This window comes from Salvelinus alpinus, chromosome 29, assembly GCF_045679555.1.
Source record: "Salvelinus alpinus chromosome 29, SLU_Salpinus.1, whole genome shotgun sequence".
NCBI classification, from domain to species: Eukaryota; Metazoa; Chordata; class Actinopteri; order Salmoniformes; family Salmonidae; genus Salvelinus; species Salvelinus alpinus.
In genome coordinates this window covers 40,542,572-40,566,479 of record NC_092114.1, presented here as the reverse complement: position 1 = coordinate 40,566,479, position 23,908 = coordinate 40,542,572, and the positions used below count along the sequence as shown (strand labels likewise).

Below are 23,908 nucleotides of genomic sequence, written 5' to 3'. Positions count from 1 at the left end.
TATTGCTTAAAAATATGTCGATTTCATGGACTGTAAAAGCTTGCATCCATATCTCCTTGAACTTGACAGTGGTTTCATGTATCCAGCCCCATCCCTTAGCGCTATAGCAAATCAAGTGGCAGGGCTGCCATTTGGATGAAAAATGGATTGTGCCTTTAAAGTATTCAAACTGGATGTAAATTCTGAAAATGGCCCTATAATTACACTGTACTCGTTTACTTAAAATTCCAGGAATATAAAACTCTCTGGGCCAAATGCTCTGAACTAATTATTTCTAATTGCTTTACCTCACATATGTGATGCACATCTGTTAAGTGTCTAGTAATATGTGAGCCACTTTGATATTGTTCTCTCAACCTTTCTTATACCAAAACATGAAGTCATTTGTTCTTTTTTCCCCCTTTGTCACCCTTGTGGATTCAGTATGAATGATGTCAGTATGAGCACACATGGTAACTCATCTGGCAATATTTCCTATAAAAAATGTATTCACTCTATTTCCTAGATTAAAAATGTATTTGAATATAATAACGTTTCTGTTTTCTAATGCATAATTCAACTAAGTAAATGCATTTAATTATGTATTTGTCAATGCCATGCAATGGCCATACATAGATTGGTTGGGTTAAACACGCACACGCACAACCAGATACAGCTGGTCGGACTTCTTAACCTGTGACACTACCCGGAAATAGAATACAGACCGGAAGCTACCATTTTAAGGAGAAGAACATTAGCAGCCGTAGCCCCGAGACGGGGACACATAAAATTGACACGGGGCGGAAAATATTTGAGCGAAGAAAAATAATGAAAATACGACAAAAACTCCAGAAAGGGCTCATTTGGAAGAGTTAACGATTCAAGCATCTGCTTCAAATAAGAGACATATCTGAATTAGCAGGCCAACCCAGCGGAAATAGTTTTTGTTAACAACGAGTCGAAAATAGCCCTCCTGGGCCGATGGAGAGGCAGGCCTTTGAAAATATTTTTCCCTGGATGAAGAAAAATGGCTATCTGACATTAAAAAAAAGGAGGCCGTTGTAGTTATCACGGCATTTCCCGCGCCCTTTTTATGATATATTTTTTTCTTTAACCATCTTGGCAGGGGATTTGCATGCTAGATATGTTCGCTAAAACGACAGTAATCAACCTAGATATTATCTTTGTGGCTAGGTTAGCTTAGCATCGGCTACCTATGCAACCAGGCGTTCATACAAGAGTCTAATTTATTAGCTAGCTAGCTAACAACGACATGATTGAAAGACTCCTTTATTCAAATCCAAATAACTTTTTCTTGTTACTTTGGTTGAAAACTGTAGGCAGCCGCCTATAAAAAAAACAAAACAAGGTAACGTTAGCCTGCTAACGTTAGCTGGCGAATGACGAACTGCACATTTTTTTATTTTTTTGCCACCACCTGCAATTTTGTGTTTCCCCCCCCCAAGTTAGTCTAGTTAGCTACCTACCTGAAGATCAATGGAAGTAGACCCATTCGTTTCTACCTGTTCCCCCTTTTTGATCTTCGATCAAGAAGAAAGCGATACACCAGTCTCCAGCCCATATACATCCCACCAAACCTGTTGGTAAGATGTTTTAAAATATATTGTTAGAATGGTAGCTACGTTACAACGTTGTAGTGGGGCAAGCAAGGTCTTCACAGACCAACAGGAATTATTAGGGAATACTGGGAACGTCACTGATAATTTACAAAGGATTGTATTGACCTAAACATTTGTGAAAACACATTCTCTTATGTTTGATAATATCTCAACAGTAAGCAATTAGCACATATCAGGTAACGTTACAGGTCGAGACATGGCCGTGTTAGCGATCCTTAGTTTTGTCAATTTGCTATGCATAATGATGCACAGTATGTTATCATAAAATGAAATGCTGTGCATGCCTTTCACTTTTTTTTCTAAACTTTGCACAATTATGTCATGTATTTATATTCTGGATTCTCGCTAATGTATCTACTTTTTGTTATGTTTTTAGTTGGGTTGCATTTGCGGGACATTCTACTGCAATGTTGGAGCTAGTAACATAAGCATTTCGCTGCACCTGCTATAACACCTGCAAGTCTGTGTACGCGACCAATAAACGTTGATTTGACCTAGGCCAAGGCTGCATTCTGTTTAGGCCTATTTGATTGCCTTCTTGTTACTTCAGACTTTAAAGTTCATCGTAGAGAATTTCATAACTAGCTACATGCATTTAATTTAATTTGCCTTTGAGGCTTTAGTGTATAGCCTACATCTGCAATTTGTGCATTCTATCAGCCCTCCCGAAAAAGAGTAAACGATCGAGAACAGAAAACCGACCCATACATACGTTACTGGTAACACTTAATGTCTATGATATAGGCATAGCCTAGGCCTTACTGTAGTGCTCAGGGAATGTCATTCCATGAGAACAACATTAATATTTTAGACTTTATTTGGTGTAAATGGCCTACATTTGTTTTTAAAGTTTCATATGACAATACAAATAATCTATGGAGTAGGCTACTTGTTTGGTTATTATAAGTTGTACCAACTTCTGTTAGGTTATATGTTTCATCATTGCATTTTCTTGGCTATTATAATACCTAACTTGTTTGGTAGCAATAGGTTGGGTGATCTTATCGCCCTATAAGAAATATAATAGAAAGTTACCCACAAGACGGTACACTGTTTTTGTGTCTATTGTTATGGGGAAGGACACTGTGAATTCATTGTTGTACTCTAGCAGAAGTTTTACCCTGGGGTTCCTGTGAGATTTACTTTAAAACACTGAAGGTTAGGTGTAGCCCAGGGCCATGTTCAGTTGCAAAATGTTCTTGAACATTGCAGATTGAAACCCAAGAATAGAGCTGACGTGATTCCTTATTTCACGTAGGTTCCATGTTGCACATTTCTATCTCACCGTTCCAAAACATTGCATCCTGCTAAACACGCTGCTGGTGTTACCGTATTGAAATGTAGCCTATGAATATTCTATGTGAGGTGGGTAGGTACCTGTGACATTCCTCCAATTACCCATGTCTCTAACCAAGTCAGGAAAGTCACCTGGAAAAAAGGTAAAGGAGGTGAAAGATTATTTTGACCATACTAGTGTTTCCCCTGAATATATTTATAGTTGGTTTTGTCCTTAGCTCAACTAGGCTAATCAAGGGCTTGGTGGTTCATTGAATTAGTGATGGGCTAGAACAAAGATGTGTCCCCTCTGTGGGCCCCAAGGACCAGAATTGAAACACTGGCTTAGTGTGAGTTCTCTTGCACATAATTAACTGCACACTTTAAATTCACTTCTTCTCAAAGCAAACCTGAGGTGCATGAGGAACGTATGATTGGCTGACCTAATAGCTGCACGGTTCCATATGATTTCAATCACTTTTTGTCTGGGTCCCTTTTGATTTGAACGAAACCTTCAATGTTTGCCCATGGTAGAAGTGGTCCGAAAGTTATCTTTTTGACCTGAATGCCAAAACATTCAGGAGATAGAGGTGCTCAAATTTGACCCATTTTTCAAACCCCACCCTACAATGAGACATCCATGTCTTCCTCACAAAAAAAACTGTTGAGTTTATCATTTGAAATCTTTTTAACAACCCTGTTTGTATGATTTATTAGGGGGGAAGCATTTTTTGGGGCTCTTTAACGTCAATTATCTAAACACGTGAACTCAGATTTCACATTTTAGCTTATACCCTATTTTACGTCTGAGGTATTTGTTGTGCCTGCGATCGGTTGAGACGCAGCATACTGTCTTGAATGGTTGCTGTCATGCTTTTACTGATAAAATGTAAGAAATAAATGAAAATAGTTTAAATTTAAACTTTCAAATGGTTCTACGAAGATGGTTGACTTGAGTGGGAATATCCATTGTTAAAAATTAAAGGCCCAGTGCAGTCAAATGTGTGTTTATATTTCCACACTGAGGTTAGAATAAAATTGTGAAAATAACCATGTTTAATAAATATAAAAAGGACTTTTGTGATGAAAACAGGACGTTTCGGTACAATATTATAAATACAGATAGGTGTTTTGTTCATTTGACATGGTGGGATGTTTGTCTCGGTCAAATGGATAATGTAATAAATGGCGGTGGAAATGCCTTTAATACACAAATGCTGATTTAATTACCATCATATCGAAGCAAACTTGGAGCCACGCGACGATATGGTGTGTGGTCCTCTCAATACGACTTGTGAAACCATGCAGTTTATTAGGCTACAGATGAAGTAAGTTATGATGAACTTCACGGGGTGGTGAAAGTGCACGCTATGAGTTTGACGCTGCTTTCCAATAAATATCGAGGGTCTTATTCTGGTGACATGACTGATGCTTGACTGCCGTTTGATAATGCATCCAGTGGTGGCCCCAGGACCGAGTTTGGGAAACCCTGGGCTAGAGTGCAGGTGCCAAGACCAGAGTAGGCACATTTGCTATTTTAACGCAACTGTTTTTGTGACAGCTATCGGTAGAGTTGAAAATGCAACAGAAACACATTGATCTAGAATTTTATTCTGTACATGATTTTTTTTGGGGAGGGGCAGTAAGCACAGATTTTCCTAAGTCCGTTTGATGTAAACACCACTGAAGGGTAAATGCGCGTAAATGTTTATTCACCTGCAAATATGTTGCCAATTGGAGTTGATAATGCCCTTTTAGTGTAAGAGCTGTTTAAAACGACTGCCTGAAATTTCTGCCTGTTGTGTTAGGATGGAGTTTGGCCTCCCTGGGGACATTACCAGGCGGTAAATGAGTTAATAGACCAATAAAAGTTCCAAAACACTGCCAATAACTAGTTTTCAGTTTTCTTCACTCCCAGACAGTCCTGGTAAAATTCTTGCTTGAGAAATTGCTCTTTGCTAAGAGTATGGTAATACTTTGAGAAGTTAAATGAGAAGGAAATGCAAACATTGCAAGGTGGAGTTGAGGTACCTTAATGGTAGTACACGTGCAATGCTTACAGTGGAACTGACAGTGTTTAGCAACATAATCTTAGTAAACATCTTTTCCTAAACACCCCCAGGAGGAATTTGACAACTTAAAAAATATATATATTCTGACAACTGAGCACTTAAGGTCATTTTCACATTTTCATAAATTCTACAGATGTTTGGGAATGACGTATAGTCAAGCATTTGTGAAAAATCTATAGCAATATAACGTGGGAAAGCGGCTGTGTGTTTGCACAATTAAGACACTGCAGTAAATAAAACCTAATAAAAACATCTGTCTCGTCCAGGAGACCATTGCGCCATAGCCAATCCGAGCTACAGTAGGCCTGTGTGCAAATAAGCCATTTGACACACAGGCCTGTGTGTTTACAGGCAGTAACAACAGCGTGACTTTAGATCATTAGAACGCATTTGCCAAAAGTCACAAAATACACCTGAATGGATTTCTGCAAACATATAAATACCAGGTGAGTCCTCTTACATTTGGGTTCTTCACTTCACAGTTCTATTGATCAAACAACAAAGAAAAGGTAGGCTCTCTCGCCTAGTTATGCACATCAACAACAAGATCAACAACTATTGGTGAATCTTTTTCATATCTGCAAAATACACTGAATAGAAATATATACGCAACACACAACAATTTCAAAGGTTTTACAGAGTTACAGCTCATAAGGAAGTCAGTCAATTGAAATATATTTATTAGGCCCTAATCTATAGATTTCATATGACTGGGAATATAGATATGCTTCTGTTGGTCAAGATACCTCAAATAAAAAAAAATGGGGCTTGTATCAGAAAATCAGTCAGTATCCGGTATGACCACCATTTGCCTCATGCAGCGCGACACATCTCCTTCGCATAGAGTTGATCAGGCTGTTGATTGTGGCCTGTGGAATGTTGTTCCAAACCTCTTCAATGTCTGTGCGAAGTTGCTGGATATTGGCGGGAACTGGAACACACTGTCGTACACGTCGACCCAGAGCATCCCGAACATGCTCAATGGGTGACATTTCTGGTGAATATGCAGACCATAGATGAACTGGGATATTTTCAGTTCCAGGAATTGTGTACAGATCCTTGCGGTGCATTATCATGCCGAAACATGAGGTGATGGCGGCGAATGAATGACACGACAATGGGCCTCAATCTCGTCACGGTATCTCTGTGCATTCAAATTGCCACCGATAAATTGCAGTTGTGTTTGTTGCCCGTTGCTTATGCCTGCCTGTACCATAAACCCATCGCCACCATGGGGCACTCTGTTCACAACGTTGACATAAGCAAACCGCTTGCCCACGACGCGAACACGATGCATACATGTTTTCTATCTGCATGGTACAGTTGAAACCGCCATTCATCCGTGAGGAGTACACTTCTCCAGCATGCTAGTGGCTGTTGAAGGTGAGCATTTGCCCACTGAAGTTGGTTACGAGTCAGAACTGCAGTCAGGTCAAGACCCTGGTGAGGACGATGAGCACGCAGATGAGCTTCCCTGAGACAGTTTCTGACAGTTTGCACAGAAATTCTTTGGTTGTGCAAACCCACAGTTAAATCAACTGTCCGTGTGGCTGATCTCATACAATCCCGCATATGAAGAAGCCGGATGTGGCGGTCCTGGACTGGCGTGGTTACACATGGTCTGCGGTTGTGAGGCTGGTTGAATTTACTGACAAATTCTCTAAAACGGTAGAGGCGGCTTATGGTAGAGAAACAAACATAAAATTCTTTGTCAACAGCTCTGGTGGACATTCCAGCAGTCGACATGCCAGTTGCACGCCCCATTGAGACATCTGTGGCATTGTGTTGTGACAACTGCACATTTTAATGTGCTTTTATTGTCCCCAACACAAGGTGCACCTGTGTAATGATCATGCTGTTGTGATTTGAAAGGTGTGGCATATCAAGAAGCCGATTAGACAGCATGACCACGTGTAAATACACCAGCCCATGACCTCCACATCCGGCTTTTTTTACCCTTGGCTCCTGAGTAACGCAGCCATCTAAGACACTGCATCTCAGTGTTGGAGGCGTCACTACAGCACCCTGGTTCGAATCCAGGCTGTATCACAACCGGCCGTGATTGGGAGTCCCACGGGGCGGTGCACAATTGGCCCAGAGTTGTCCAGGTTTGGCCGGTGTAGGCGTCATGGTAAATAAGAATGTATTCTTAACTGACTTGCCTAGTTAAATTAAGGTTATATACATTAAATTGTCTGAGACCAGCCACCCGGACAGCTATTTCTGTCTGTAATAAAGCCCCTTTGTGGGGAATTCGTTCTGATTGGTTGGGCCTTGCTCCCCAGTGGGTGGGCCTATGCCCACCTATGGCTGCGTCCCTGTGAAATTCATAGATTCGGGCCTAATGAATTTATTTCAGTTGACAGATTTACTGTTACTAAGTAAAATCGCTGAAATTGTTGCATGTTGCGTTTATATTTTTCAGTATAATTGATAACTTAATGTCTTTTAATCCATTTTTTTTTTTATGAATCAGAGTAGTTTGACAACCCTGTTTTGTAAGATTTCAAATGATATTTAACTCAATCGTTTATATTTTTCAGTGATGAAGACATGGATGTCTCATGGTAGGGTGGGGTATGCAAAATGGGTCAACTTTGAGCACCTCTATCTCCTGAATGGTTTGTCAAAAAAGGGTCCAAAAAGTCACGTTCTGGCCATTTCCACCATGGGCAAACATGTATGAAAGATTTTGTTAAACACACAAGGGGTGCAGTCAGAAAGTGGTTGAAATTGTATGGAACGACCCAGCTGAGTTTTCCTTTGACAAATGAGTCAAAGGGTGCAATTGGGCTCTAGCCTATTCTGATTTCTTTGACATAATGCAAGCCAAATAGAGTTGCAATCTAATGGGTACCATTCATTTATTTTGTGTGAAGTAAAACTATAGTTGCATGCCCCTGATCACTTTTGGTGACTTTCAAATATAAAATGCAGGTGAAATGGGTTTAAATGCATATTGTGTGTGTATGTATATATGTGTGTGTATATATATATATATATATATATACACTGCTCAAAAAAATAATGGGAACACTTAAACAACACAATGTAACTCCAAGTCAATCACACTTCTGTGAAATCAAACTGTCCACTTAGGAAGCAACACTGATTGACAATAAATTTCACATGCTGTTGTGCAAATGGAATAGACAAAAGGTGGAAATTATAGGCAATTAGCAAGACACCCCCAAAAAAGGAGTGATTCTGCAGGTGGTGACCACAGACAACTTCTCAGTTCCTATGCTTCCTGGCTGATATTTTGGTCACTTTTGAATGCTGGCGGTGCTCTCACTCTAGTGGTAGCATGAGACGGAGTCTACAACCCACACAAGTGGCTCAGGTAGTGCAGTTCATCCAGGATGGCACATCAATGCGAGCTGTGGCAAAAAGGTTTGCTGTGTCTGTCAGCGTAGTGTCCAGAGCATGGAGGCGCTACCAGGAGACAGGCCAGTACATCAGGAGACGTGGAGGAGGCCGTAGGAGGGCAACAACCCAGCAGCAGGACCGCTACCTCCGCCTTTGTGCAAGGAGGTGCACTGCCAGAGCCCTGCAAAATGACCTCCAGCAGGCCACAAATGTGCATGTGTCTGCTCAAACGGTCAGAAACAGACTCCATGAGGGTGGTATGAGGGCCCGACGTCCACAGGTGGGGGTTGTGCTTACAGCCCAGCACCGTGCAGGACGTTTGGCATTTGCCAGAGAACACCAAGATTGGCAAATTCGCCACTGGCGCCCTGTGCTCTTCACAGATGAAAGCAGGTTCACACTGAGCACATGAGCACATGTGACAGACGTGACAGAGTCTGGAGACGCCGTGGAGAATGTTCTGCTGCCTGCAACATCCTCCAGCATGACCGGTTTGGCGGTGGGTCAGTCATGGTGTGGGGTGGCATTTCTTTGTGGGGCCGCACAGCCCTCCATGTGCTCGCCAGAGGTAGCCTGACTGCCATTAGGTACCGAGATGAGATCCTCAGACCCCTTGTGAGACCATATGCTGACATATGCACATTTGTGGCCTGCTGGAGGTCATTTTGCAGGGCTCTGGCAGTGCACCTCCTTGCACAAAGGCGGAGGTAGCGGTCCTGCTGCTGGGTTGTTGCCCTCCTACGGCCTCCTCCACGTCTCCTGATGTACTGGCCTGTCTCCTGGTAGCGCCTCCATGCTCTGGACACTACGCTGACAGACACAGCAAACCTTTTTGCCACAGCTCGCATTGATGTGCCATCCTGGATGAACTGCACTACCTGAGCCACTTGTGTGGGTTGTAGACTCCGTCTCATGCTACCACTAGAGTGAGAGCACCGCCAGCATTCAAAAGTGACCAAAACATCAGCCAGGAAGCATAGGAACTGAGAAGTTGTCTGTGGTCACCACCTGCAGAATCACTCCTTTTTTGGGGGTGTCTTGCTAATTGCCTATAATTTCCACCTTTTGTCTATTCCATTTGCACAACAGCATGTGAAATTTATTGTCAATCAGTGTTGCTTCCTAAGTGGACAGTTTGATTTCATAGAAGTGTGATTGACTTGGAGTTACATTGTGTTGTTTAAGTGTTCCCTTTATTTTTTTGAGCAGTGTATATATATATATATGTATATATATAACCAGTCAAAAGTTTGGTGACATCTACTCATTCAGGGCTTTTTTACTATTTTCTACATTGTAGAATAATAGTGAAGACATCAAAACTATGAAATAACACATGGAATCATGTAGTATCCAGAAAAGTCAAACAAATCAATATATTTTAGATAGCCACCCTTTGCCTTGACAGGTTTGCACACTCTTGGCATCCTCTCAACCAGCTTCATGAGGAATTATGAGGAGTTCCCACATGCTGAGCACTTGTTTGCTACTTTTCCTTCACTCTGCGATCCAACTCATCCCAAACCATCTCAGTTGGCTTGAGGTCGGGTGATTGTGGATGCTAGGTCATCTAATGCAGCACTCAATCACCCTCCTTGGTCAAATAGGCCTTACACAGCCCGGAGGTGTGTTTTGGGTCATTGTCCTGTTGAAAAACAAATGATAGTCCCACAAAGCGCAAACCAGGTGGGATGGCGTATTGCTGCAGAATGCTGACACGGCGGTTGGAACCAAAAATCTCCAATTTGGACTCATCAGACCAAAGGACAGATTTCCTTCAGTCTAATATCCCTTGCTTGTTTCTTGGCCCAAGTAAGTCTCTTCGTCTTATTGGTGTTCTTTAGTAGTGGTTTCTTTGCTGCAATTCAACCATGAAGGCCTGCTTTAATTTAGGCCGATTTCATAACAATCGGTAATCGGCATTTTTGGACGCCAATTATGGCCGATTACATTGCATTCCACGAGGAAACTGCGTGTCAGGCTGACCACCTGTTACTTGAGTGCTTCAAGGAGCCAGGTAAGTTGCTAGCTGGCATTAAACTTATCTTGTAAGAAAACAATCAATCTTCACTTAATCACTAGGTAACTGCACATGGTTGATGATATTACTAGGTTAACTAGCTTGTCCTGCGTTGCATATAATCAATGCGGTGCCTATTAAGTTATCATCGAATCACAGCCTACTTCAACTTCACCAAACGGGTGACTATTTAACAAAAGAACACTCGCGAAAAAAGCACAATCGTTGCACGAATGTACCTAACCATAAACATCAGTGCCTTTCTTAAAATCAATACACAGAAGTATATATTTTTAAACCTGCATATTTAGTTAAAAGAAATTCATGTTAACAGGCAGTATTACCTAGGGAAATTGTCATTCATTGCACGCAGTCAGGGTATATGCAACAGTTTGGACCGCCTGGCTTGTTGCGAACTAATTTGCCAGAATGTTACATAATTATGACATAACATTGAAGGTTGCGCAATGTAACATCAATATTTTTAAGACTTAGGGGTTGCCACCCGTTCGATAAAATACGGAACGGTTCCGTATTTCACTGAAAGAATAAAGGTTTAGTTTTTTCGAACTTATAGTTTCCGGATTTGACCATGTTAATGACCAAAGGCTCGTATTTCTGTGTTTATTATATTATAATTAAGCCTGTGATTTGATATTTGATTGAGCAGTCTGACTGAGCGGTGGTAGGCAGCAGCAGGCTCGTAAGCATTCACTCAAACTTTCCTGCGTTTGCCAGCAGCTCTTAGCAATGCTTGAAACATAGGCTTGAAGTCAAACAGTGCTATCAACTCCTGAGGTTAGGCTGGCAATACTAAAGTGCCTATTAGAACATTCAATAGTCAAAGGTGTATGAAATACAAATGTTATAGAGAGAAATAGTTGACGCGTCATAATTCCTATAGTAACTACAACCTAAAACTTCTTAACTGGGAATATTGAACCACCAGCTTTCATATGTTCTAAGCAAGGAACTTAAACGGTAGATTTTTTACATGGCACATATTGCACTTTTACTTTCTTCTCCAACACTGTTTTTGTATTATTTAAACCAAATTGAGCTTGTTTCATTATTTGAGACTAAATAGATTTTATTTATGTATTCTATTAAGTTAAAATAAGTGTTCATTGTTCATTCAGTATTGTTGTAATTGTCATATGTTGTATTGTCAATAATGACAATTACAACAATACTGAATGAACAATGAACATATATATAGAAATCGGTCGATTTTCGGTATCGGCTTTATTTGGTCCTCCAATAATCGGTATCGGCATTGAAAAATCATAATCGGTCGACCTCTAGTCTCTTACGTCAACTCTGCAGCCCAAAGAAACTCTTCAATCTGAGGTGCAGTTAACGCTAATGAACTTATCTTCTGCAGCAGAGCTAAATCTGGGTCTTCCTTTCCTGTGGCGGTCCTCATGAGAGCCAGTTTCGTCATAGTGCTTGATGGTTTTTGCAACTGCACATGTAGAAACTTTCAAAGTTCTTGAAATGTTCTACATTGACTGACCTTCATGTCGTTCCTCTTTGCTTATTTGAACTGTTCTTGCCATAATATGGACTTGGTCTTTTACCAAATAGGGATATCTTCTGTATACCACCCCTACCTTGTCACAACACAACTGATTGGCTCAAATGCATTAAGAAGGAAAGAAATTCCACAGATTAACTTTTAACAAGGCACACCTGTTAATTGAGATGCGTTCCAGGTGACATCCTCATGAAGCTGGTTAAGAGAATGCCAAATTGTGTGCAAAGTTGTCAAGGTGGCTACTTTGAAGAATCTGAAATATATAAAATATATTTGGATTTGTTTAACACTTTTTTGGGGTACTACATGATATGTGTTATTTCATAGTTTGAATGTCTTCTCTATTATTCTACAACGTAGAGCATAGTAAAATTGAAGAGAAACCCTTGAATAAGTAGGTGTCAACTTTTGACTGGTACTGTATATAATAAAATTTTCTTGGGAATTTTATCCCCGATTTCGTGATATCCAATTGGTAGTTATGATTTTGTCTCATCGCTGCATCTCCCCAATGGGCTCTGGTGAGGCAAAGGTCAAGTCATGCGTCCTCCGAAAGATGTCCCGCCAAGCCGCGCTGCTTCTTAACACACTGCTCGCTTAACCCGGAAGCCAGCCGCACCAATGTGTTGGAGGGGACAACGTTCAACTGATGACCGAAGTCGCCTGGCCCGCCACAAGGAGTCGCTATAACGTGATGAGCCACAGAAATCTCCCCGGCCAAACCCTCTGTTAACCCGAACGACGCTGGGCCAATTGAGCACGGTCCTATGGGGCTCCCGGTCATGGCCGGCTGTTTCATAGCCTGGGATTGAACCCCAGGCTGTAGTGGTGCCTTAGCACTCCAATGCAGTGCCTTAGACAGCTGCGCCACTCGAGAGCCCTGAAATGCTGATTTCTAAAATCTAATGTGACCCCTGCTTCTACCATAGGCAAATATGTATAGAAAGCTTTTTTCATATCAAAAGGGGTGAGGTCAAAAAGTGGTTGAAATCAAATGGAAGGACCCTGCGGACAAGCAACTTTGGTTCTCTGGGGCCATTGTCCTGTTTTTTGCTCTCTTTCAAATCAGTGTCCTGAAATGACCTGAAAATGTAGGCCCTTTTGTATTTCAATAAAGTAAATGATTGTAATCCTTTAATACCTGCAGTTGGTTATATTACCAAATGCACCTTTAACAGAGTTGATGGCTGTTTTGGTCTACGCAACAGTTCTTGTAAATAATCAATCTTTTGAAGGCACAAATGTTTGTTTACATTTTGATCATTCTTAAGTTGGAAAATGAAGGTCTCCAGAGTTTTGTCTAGCGATAAGTGGTCATGTATGCCAACACTGGGAGCTGAACATAATTTGAAAATATGCTTGGTAAATTCTCTGGGGATGAGGCGCTATCAAGCTCCCGGCCTATTTATCTTAATCCATGTTTCTGTTTTTCCCCAGTCTTCGAGATCGTGACATCAACGGGCAGACAACGAAGTGGAACACCTGTTCATCCTTCAACTCCCCAGCTGGATGCTGACAGCTTCACATCTTTAGTGAAAAATAAAGACTACAACTATAGAAGGAATCTAAAAACACTACGTAGACTGCATACTATTTATACTTTGTGTTCTATACATTGTATTCCAAATTAGGAAAATAATTTATTATTTAAACGGACCTTTACCTGCTCTTCTTGGTTGTAACGTGCAAGCAGTAGGCATTAATCTGTATAAGAGGGGTTCAGGGATAGACATTGGTAGCAGCGAGTCATTCTAGAGTTGTTCATGAAGCATTACTTCCAGTAGCTGTGGCTATTGAGCATTGATTATTATTGGTGCGATATTGTTGTGCTTCAACAGTAGGGCGAGTGACCCAGGAACAACCTCCCATCAGTGAGTGGGAGATGTTCCAGTTCAGTAAGTACCCCTTGGACATTCTAGATATGCTAAGTGGACACCAAGCCCACCAGTTTAAAGGCCTTGGATTGGAAAGACAGTTCCAGCACCAACAGCAAGTCCAACTTCAGCACCAGCAACAGCTTCAGCAGCAGCACCAACAGCAGGGGGAGTCCTCAGGGGCTCTTCTATCTGGGCTCGGTCTGGGGTCTCTTCAGGGGTCTAGAAGTAATGCTTTTGCTGATTCTTCATCTATATTTGCCAAAATGAGTGCCCCACCTCCACCAATATCACACCAGAGCCAGTCCTCATCCTCACACAGTTCACGGAAATCCAGCAAGATGAGCAGTAGTGTTAGTGGGAGCTCTGCTGCAGGATACCCACAATTCTTACGTCCGTTTCACCCTGCAGAAGCAGCACTAGCCCAGGAGCAGCTGCACTCTGGAATGGGACGTTTTGACTTTGGGGGTAGTAGCAGTGGAGGATCTGGTGTTATTGGAGGAGTGGTTACATCTGCTCCCCCACCGCCACCCTTACACCCTGGCCTCTCTGTTCCCCAAGCCTCACCTGGACCATCCTCCTCCTCGCCCTCCCCATCAGCCTCATCGTCCGCCTCTAACAACCCTGGCAGTGCAGTTTCCTCCCTAGGGCAACCACTCGTTGGGCAGCCTGATCCACGTAGCTTACATCAGCAGTTCAGTTGCATGCTTGCCGCCAATCAGTACTTTCTTTCTGGTGTCCCGACCAACAGCAGTCTGGAGCAGTTTCTGGTTCAACAAGGGGGTCATAATCATCTTGGCTTGGGTTTGGGCCAAGGAGCTAGTGACTCGAGCTCAGCCCTTGCCCCACCTCCAGCTCTTCACTCCTCTCACAGTCATAGTCACTCCACTCCCCAGCCTCAACAGCAGCAGCAACCATTGGCACCCCATGCTTTATCTCACTCTCACAGCCATACCCACCCACACCATCCTCTTCACCCAACACCTCAGCCGTCGTCTCTGGGTGGCTTTGATTTCCAAGGTATTCCAGTTCTCTCCTCCAATCAGCTGGCTTCGTTGATGCAACAAGAGGCTAGTGGTATGCCCCTCCCTCTACCACTCCATTTATCACTTTCAAAAGATGAAGGGAAAGGAGACAGTGGATCTGGTGGAAGTGGTGGTAGCAGGAGAAAGAAGGCTATGGCTGGCTACCTTCCCCAGAGAAAAGCAGATGGCACCAGTCACAGCAGTAGCAGTGGTAGTAACTGCCACAGCAGCTCCACTGAACACAGTCAAAATTCAACCATTCAACCGGGCCTTGTAGGAGGAGCCATAACCAGCCTTGGTGGTAACCATTCATCAGTCCTCTCTTCAACACAACAGTCCTCCTCAACGGTCTCCTCTTCCTCCTCAGCCCCTTCCTCATCCACAGCCTCTGTGCTGGTAGCTAATGATTCACAGCTACCTAAACCTGAAAATCTAAATCCCATGGCCTCCATGCCTTGTCAACCTGACCCTGAAGCCATCTACCACTGTGGTGAATGTGGGAAGACTTTCAGTCATCTTACAAGCCTTCGCAGGCATCTCCGTAGTCATGGTTTGACTTCTGAAGATGCCAAGCCAGACACTTCAAGCGAAGACAAAACATTCTGTTGCACCGAATGTGGAAAAGGATTCAAGAAAAGGGGGCACCTCCTCCAGCATGGTGTTATCCATTCAGGGGCTCGTCCATTTGCATGTGGTGTCTGTCAGCGGTCTTTCAACCGCCGTGAGTCCCTCACCAGGCATGAGAAGATCCATGATGATAAGCCTTTCCGATGCCCTGCTTGTGGTCGCTGCTTCCGAGAGAGCACCTCTTTGCTAAACCATGCTGCGTCTGGCACCTGTGGAAAGCCTGGAAGGAATTCCCGGCCCAGACCAAGTGGTAGTGGTGAAAATCAAAGCTCATCAAGTGCGAGTAGCAGCAAAACTGTAATGGATGCTGGAGGCAGTGGTACAGGTGATTACCAACGAGATGGCGCGAGCAAATTTGGCACGGATTATTCAAGGAACCGGCCATCATACCAGCCATCCTACAGTGTCGATGACTACCGACGACAGCAGGCTAACCCATCTTGTTATTCTGGAGAGAGCTCCCATGGCAGTGGGATGTCAAGCCAGACACTCAGAAAGGCACCACTGGCTCCTACCTTACACCCACACCCTCAAAGTCAACAGCAACACCATCTCCATCAACAGCAACCGCATCTTCCTCTTTCATCTCTATTGGATGACTCTGAGGATGAGGTCACTAGCAGTGCCATGTCTGCCATTGCCGCAGCTGCCGCTGCATCCTGCGAGATAAGTACTGGCGAGAGTCGAGGAGAGGAGCGAAGAGACATCATTGGAGGTTTGCTTGGAGGACTTGGCTTTGGGAATATGGGAGTCTCACCAGGTGGTCCATCATCTACATCAGAAATCGACAAGACCTACAGATCAGGAAGTGGCTCTACCATCCCTTTAACCCATCCAAGCCAGCAGATGATGAATGCTAAACCGAAAAAGCCCCGCAAGCCTCGGCAGAAGAGAGAGCCAGGACCTGATGGAATCATAGTTCGACAAAGAAGAAGTCGTGGAGAGGGAGAACGGCCATATTCATGCGGAGTTTGTGGTAAAGGGTTCAGGAGACGTGAGACCCTACGTCGGCATGACCGTGTTCACACAGGTGAAAAGCCACACCGGTGTGATGTTTGTGGGAAAGAGTTCCGGGAGTACTTCCATCTTACTAAACATTCCACTGTGCATTCTGGGCAGAAGAACTACAAATGTGACCTATGTGGTAAAGAGTTTGCTTACGCTCAAAGCTTGGTGAGACATGGAAAATTACACACAAAAGTGGAATTGGATGGTACACCAGGAGGAAAAATTGCTAAAGGCCATGGAGGGGTCAATAATCTAGATGGAAATCAAGCAAACTCTCAATCTTATTATCCGTACCCTCAAGATAAGTCTCAGGGGTCCAGCTCATCCACTCAGCCCACTCAGAAGCTCTTTACATGCACAACATGCTGGAAATCCTTCCGCCATCAGTTCCACCTGTCAGCCCATCAACAAACTGTCCATGGTGGTGGAATAAGGGGTGAAAAGAATTTCTGCTGTGAGGTATGCGGGAAGGCCTTTGCTTATTCTAACAGCTTGTCCAGGCACAGGCAATCGCAGCATGGATTGGGCCGCACCGGGTCAGCAAACCCACCAGCTAGTGGAACCCAACATCCTTCCCAAGCAGATCAGTACATCCCTCTTTTTGAATCGGGCCACCCCTTAACTTATCCGTCAGGCTCCTACATGCCAAACCAATCCTCCCAAGGTCAACACCGCCCTTTTCAGTTCCAGTCCCAAGAAGGATGGGTTGGTGGCAAGAGAAAAAGAGAGAAAAAAAGGAGGGTTGAATATCAAAGTATAATGAGAGGGGGGCAACTAGTAGGGGTTGCCTTGAATAAGGCCACGAGCAGGAGACTCAAAGTGATGAAGCGGAAAAAGGGAATAATGCATGAAAAGCTTAAGCAAAAGAAACTGCTCGCCCAGCTCCTGAGGATGAGAGGAGGGTATAGAGTTAGACAATGGTGCGGAGGTGTGGTTAAAGTCAGTGGGCTGTCATCTATGGAAGTTCCCATAAAACGTTTTCCATGCCAGTACTGCCCCAGCACCACATTCGCCAGTCAGGCCAAACTTTTGCTCCATCGTTCTGTGAGGCATCCTCCAAGAAATAACGGCCACCAAGCCCGTCTGAAGTGCTCGGTCTGCGGAAAGCGTTCTCGGACGTTACGGAAAGCCCTCATTCATCGTGGACTTCACCTTTCCCAAGGGCGGTTCTCATGTCCCAAATGCCGCTCCCGCTTCTGGAATGGATCTCTCCTGGAGAGGCACAGCGTCGCATGCCAGGGTCAATCTCTGTTAGGTAGTGGAAGCTGGGCCTTGAAAGTGAACTTGCCCCCAAGAGAGGTTGTTGAGAAGACGGCGGAAAAAGAGGGCCAGGAGGGCCAGCCTGGGAGAACAACAGTGGTGACTGAATACAGCCACTAATTATTTTCTAGTGTAGGATTTTTTTAAACTAAAAAGCAAGCAAGAACTAGCAAGTTTTAAAGATGTGGGCAACAGGCTTACATCCCATACAATCCTTAATATAGCAGAGATGTTTGTAAGAAGACTTTTAAAGGCTCACATCAAAAGCACCATCCACCGGTCTTTGCTTCCCCAAAGGGGAGAGAGTATTCTGGATCTGAGTGTTTGAGTAGCACCTCTTCTAAAATGCTTTCAACCACAGTATCGTTTTTGTTAGCTGTGTTTGCGCTGGGATTATGAATGCATACTAGTAAGAGTCGAGTACCAAAAGTACTGATGTTTTATGTTTTCTGTCATTATTCACAGTTAAACAGTATAGTCTTTGTCTCGTTCTGTACTATGTGTTTCTTTCTTTGTTCCCTGTAGAGATTATTTTTCATACAGATGTTTGGCCTGAAGCTAAAAAATTGGCCGGTAAAACAGGCCAGTCATTCTAAGAAGCAATTTATCCGAAAAAGGAAGTCAATTAAGTCACTCCTGTTATGAAACTTGACTTACCAAATCACTTAGTGTAACTGGAGGTATCTTTTCAAACATTCGGTTAAATTTTGCAAAACTGACTAGCTGAATAGGTTGAAAGGGATCAGAATGGAATGAGAGAGCATTTTTCTGTAAACTATTCCATCATATATATATATATATATGTGGGAAAACATTAATGGGACTTAGGTGTCAGGAATGGAAAGGGTCAATGGGAACAACCGGAGAATACTGTACAATTCGTATTATATTTTATTATATATTGTTTATTTGCCTTTTTTTTTTTTATATATATACTCCCAAGTATCATTTATTTTGTCATTGTTGCTATTCTATGGGTGGGTGGGAATGGGTTTGGGGACTGTCTTTGTAAAACAATGGGATGATGACGAGTATATATATCGATGTGATTTTTCTCTCCCCCTTTTACCAACCCTTTGCCACAGTTAAGCCCTATCCCGTAACACGCATACACATTGTTCATTACCTAGGTCCTGTCCCCCAGTGTTTTCCTTTCAGTAAACTAAAACATTAAATATTATTACTAAATAACTATCCTTTTCTTTGCCTAAAGTGAATTGTTGAAACCCTCAAATCTAATAAAAAATAAAAAATCTCATGCCTTTCCTTTTTATTTAAATCAGTGGTATTTGAAGTCGCCCCCTAGTGGGGACGCGAGGGAAATGCAATGGGGGTCTAATTTGTATACAGGTAGACCAGAAACCCACATCCCTGATTGGAAGATTAGCAGCAACCCTGAGAAGCACCTGCTGCTCATCGGTTGTTCCCTTCAAATGCTGTTTTGAATTCAAATAACATTTTACCTACACAATGAAGAAGGCTGGAAATCCTAAATGTCTCTACGCGCTATCCCTGATGTAGTAAAAATAATTTCAAATTGAAAAATTAAGTAAGCTTTAATGCAAAATGTTTAAGTGGACTGATTACACTATTTGTTTGAGTGGGTGGGGTTGGTAGAAATTCTGGCCCAAAAAATGGGCTCTGCGCTGATAAAGTTTGAATACCACTGATTTAAATTGAGAGAAATTTTTGCCAAAGCACAAATGACCACTCCTAAACAGTTCGCTGATTATTTACTTTCATATACAGTGCTTTCGTAAAGTATTCAGACCCCTTGACTTTTTCCATATTTTGTTACATTTCAGCCTTATTCTAAAAAATATTTTTTTCACCCTCATCAATCTACACAAAATATCCCATAATGACAAAGTGAAAACAGGTTTTTAGTAATGTTGGCAAATGTCTATAAAAAAAACCCCACCTTATTTACATAAGTATTCAGACCTTTTGCTATGAGACTTGGAAATTGAGCTCCGGTGCATCCTGTTTCCATCGATCATCCTTGATGTTTATACACCTTGATTGGAGTCCGCCTTTGGTGAATTGAATTGATTGGACATGATTTGGAATGGCACACACCTTTCTATATAAGGTCCTATAGTTGACTATGCATGTCAGAGCAATAACCAAGCTATGAGGACAAAGGAATTGTCCGTAGAGCTCAAAGACAGGATTGTGTCGAGGCACAGATCTGGGGAAAGGTACCAAAAGATGTATGCCCCATTGAAGGTCCCCAAGAATACAGTTTCCTCCATTCTTAAATGGAAGAAGTTTGGAACTACCAAGACTTCCTAGAGCTGGCCGCCCGGCCAAACTGAGCAATCGGGAGAAGGGCCTTGGTCAGGGAGGTTACCAAGAACCCGATGGTCCCTCTGACAGAGTTCCTGTGCGGAGATGAGAGAACCTTCCAGAAGGACAACCATCTCTGCAGCACTCCACCAATCAGGCCTTTATGGTAAAGTGGCCAGACAGAAGCCATTCCTCAGTAAAAGGCACATGACAGCCTGCTTGGAGTTTTCCAAAAGGCACCTAGAGGACTCGGACTATGAGAAACAAAATTCTCTGGTCTGATGAAACCAAGATTCAACTCTTTGGCCTGAATGCCAAGTGTCACGTCTGGAGGAAACTTGGCACCATCCCTACGGTGAAGCATGGTGGTGGCAGCATCATGCTGTGGGGATGTTTTCAACGGCAGTGATTGGGAGACTAGGCAGGATTGAGGGGAAATGAACGGAGCAAAGTACAGAGAGCTCCTTGTTGAAAACCTCCTTCAGAGCGCTCAAGACCTCAGACTTGGGCGAAGGTTTACCTTCCAACAGGACAACAACCCTAAGCACACAGCCAAGTCGCTTAATGTCCTTGAGTGGCCCAGCCAGAGCTCGGATTTGAACATTATCGAACATCTCTGGAGAGACCTGAAAATGGCTGTGCAGCGATGCTCCCCATCCAACCCGACAGACCTTGAAAGGATCTGCAGAGAAGAATGGGAGAAACTCCCCAAATACATGAGTGCCAAGCTTGTAGCGTCATACCCAAGAAGACTCTAGGCTGTAATTGCTGCCATAGGTGCTTCAACAAAGTTATGAATAATTATGTTAATGTGATATTTATGTTTTATTTTTTAATCGAGTTGCAGAAATGTCTAAACCTGTTTTTGCTTTGTCTATATGGGGTATTTAGGGTCACTTAGAAATGTCCTTGTTTTTGAAAGAAAAGCAACAAAAAAAAGTTCATTCAAATAACATAAAATTGATCCGAAATACAGTGTAGACATTGTTAATATTGTAAATGACTATTGTAGCTGGAAACAGCATATTTTTTATGGAATGTCTACATAGGCGTAGAGAGTCCCATTATCAGCAACCATCACTCCTGTGTTCAAATGGCACGTTGTGTTAGCTATTCCAAGTTTATCATTTTAAAAGGCTAATTGATAATTAGAAAACCCTTTTGCAATTATGTTAGCATAGCTGAAAACTGTTTTGATTAAAGAAGCAATAAAACTGGCCTTTAGACTAGTTGAGTATCTGGAGCATCAGCTTTTGTGGGTTCGGTTACAGGCTCAAGATGGCCAGAAACAAATAACTTTCTTCTGAAACTCGTCAGTTATTACTCGTCAGAAAAGCTCAAACTTCATTAAATAGTACCCTCAATACACCAGTCTCAACGTCAACAGTGAAGAGGCGACTCCGGGATGTTGGCCTTCTAGGCAGAGTTCCTCTGTCCAGTGTCTGTTCTTTTGCCCATCTTCACAATTTATTTTTATTGGCCAGTCTGAGATATGGCTTTTTCTTTGCAACTCTGCCTAGAAGACCAGCATTCCGGAGTCGCCTTTTCACTGTTGACGTTGAGACTGGTGTTTTGCGGGTACTATTTAATGAAGTTTGCGCTTTTCTGTGAAGGGAGTAGTACACAGCGTTGTATGAGATCTTCAGTTTCTTGGCAATTTCTTGCATGGAATAATAGCCTTCATTTCTCAGAACAAGAATAGACTGACGAGTTTCAGAAGAAAGTTCTTTGTTTCTGGCCAATTTGAGCCTGTAATCGAACCCACAAATGCTGATGCTCCAGATACTCAACTAGTCTGAAGAAGGACAGTTTTATTGCTTCTTTAATCAGAACAACAGTTTCATCTGTGCTAACATAATTGCAAAAGGGTTTTCTAATGATCAATTAAATTTTTAAAATTATAAACTTGGATTAGCTAACACAACGTGCCATTGGAACACAGGAGTGATGATTGATGATAATGGGCCTATGTATGCCTATGTAGATATTCCATAAAAAATCAGCCGTTTCCAGCTGTAATAGTCATTTACAACATTAACAATGTCTACACTGTATTTCTGATCAATTTGATGTTTTTTTAATGGACAATAAATGAGCTTTTCTTTCAAAAACAAGGACATTTCTAAGTGACCCCAAACGTTTGAACGGTAGTGTATATATTCCATTTTAGAATAAGGCTGTAATGTAACAAAATGTGGAAAAGTCAAGGGGTCTGAATACTTTCCGAATGCGCTGTATGTTGATCAGTTAACAGGTTCAAAAGAATGGCAGAAACGCCAGGTCCTCCACACTTGGTGCCCCAGTGCGCTGTCCTTACACTGCAGAGATGTTTATTGCTCACTTGTTGGCACATTCCATGCTCCATTTAGAAACAGAGGGTAAAAATCCCTGAGGATGAGTATGGCTGTTTGTCAGACTCACAACCGGCTGTTCTGAAAGTTTCCCTAACTGGAAGATTGCTTATGTGTGTATTTGCTAGAATTCTCCTTTTAGAAAGTTCTTTATTTTTTGATATACTGTATTTTGTCACCAGTTTGCAGGGCATGCATTAAACACACGTTAGTTTCTCATAGGGTAAATGGTGTGAATCTGCAGTCAAAACTGCAGATTAGATAGATACACATTAAACGCACAGTAACATTTGATTACTGTTGGGACAACAGCCATGCATCTGTGGTTAGAAAATTACTTGTGTAATACTATTCAGTGTCCTCTAGATGGCCATATGAGGCCCTTTTATGAACGCTTACAGAAGAAGCATGACCAGGGAAACGGAGGGGAATATTTTGTGTATGAGAAACATTGCAATTTACATAAAGAAATTACATGCACATTGAAAGTATCCATCCAATAACGATTCACACCATATACACAAGTCAAGGAGTGATTAATCTGTGTGAATATTTTGTCCATGTATTTTGAATGTGTTTTCGGTTTATGATATGTTTGCTCTTGAAAACCGCAGTATCACCTCCATCTAGTGGTTTGTAGGTCTAATGCATATTTTAAAATTGAAGTTTTAATAAATTGTGACAGGTTATTGTTTAATCAATGACACAATATAAAATCAAATGCATTAGGCAATTTTAACCACTCAAATTTGGGATTATCAAGGCAGACAATCCATGTTGTTCATTTAATTAAAATCCCAACATATCCCCTACTTTATTGAAAGGCCCCATGTGAATAGTAATATAAATAATACAGGGCATTAATGTCTGTCTTTAAAAAAATGATTTGTTAGAGTTGTGATGTGGATTTGATGATATGGTCTACTTTTCATAAACACAGTTCCTTAGAAGCTGTTTTTAAATTATGTAAAATAGCACATCACACTGTTGTACTTCAGAAGTGTGACAGATAAAATGGGAAATTATTACTATCAAGACAAAATTCTATTTAACTTTCAAAGCAAGTATTAATATTATTATATTAAGTATTATATATTATTATCATTATTAGGCTATAATGTTTTAGTAGGGTCAAGTTGTAATAGCCTATTGTCATTATTGGAATACTATAATAAGGAAATGATCAAGCAAAACTTTTACACTGTGCGGTGGTCACCAATTACTTTAAAGCAAATTCCGTATGATCTCTGGATCTTGCTAAATTAAACACTAATCCGTTCAATCTCACTGGGCTCACTTGCCTGTTTTACTTCGCCTCTGTCTCACGCGGCCGTACCATGGGGAAATCTTTGGGCGGAGCCAATGACCTAGTTTTGTCCAATAACGTTCTGCGAAGGGCAGAGACTAACCTAATTTGAACCAATCGCTGGTAGGCAGCATCCGCGCGTGCCAGGGCCATGTGCTCCCTTCGAGTGCAGGAATCGGTTTTAAGGTAGTTGGGAGATAGATATTTTTTGTCGGCCAAACACAGACTTTCACATTTTTGGCGGATTAAATGCAAAAAATATTGATAATGATGATT

General features: G+C 42.2%; 1 protein-coding gene across 1 annotated transcript; it reads left to right on the top strand.

Moving 5' to 3' along the window:
- The first annotated feature begins 711 nt into the window (after nucleotides 1–711).
- LOC139558731 (zinc finger protein 721-like) lies at nucleotides 712–18,941 on the top strand. Its single transcript, XM_071374107.1, has 2 exons — nucleotides 712–1,583; nucleotides 13,330–18,941. The coding sequence occupies exon 2, from the start codon at nucleotides 13,775–13,777 to the stop codon at nucleotides 17,804–17,806; it is 4,032 nt and encodes a 1,343-aa protein (XP_071230208.1). The 5' UTR covers nucleotides 712–1,583; nucleotides 13,330–13,774; the 3' UTR covers nucleotides 17,807–18,941.
- Nucleotides 18,942–23,908: the final 4,967 nt, after the last annotated feature.

Coding starts and splice junctions, on each gene's coding strand:
- LOC139558731 (XM_071374107.1), top strand. CDS start 13,775: ATGTTCCAGTTCAGTAAGTACCCCTTGGACATTCTAGATATGCTAAGT.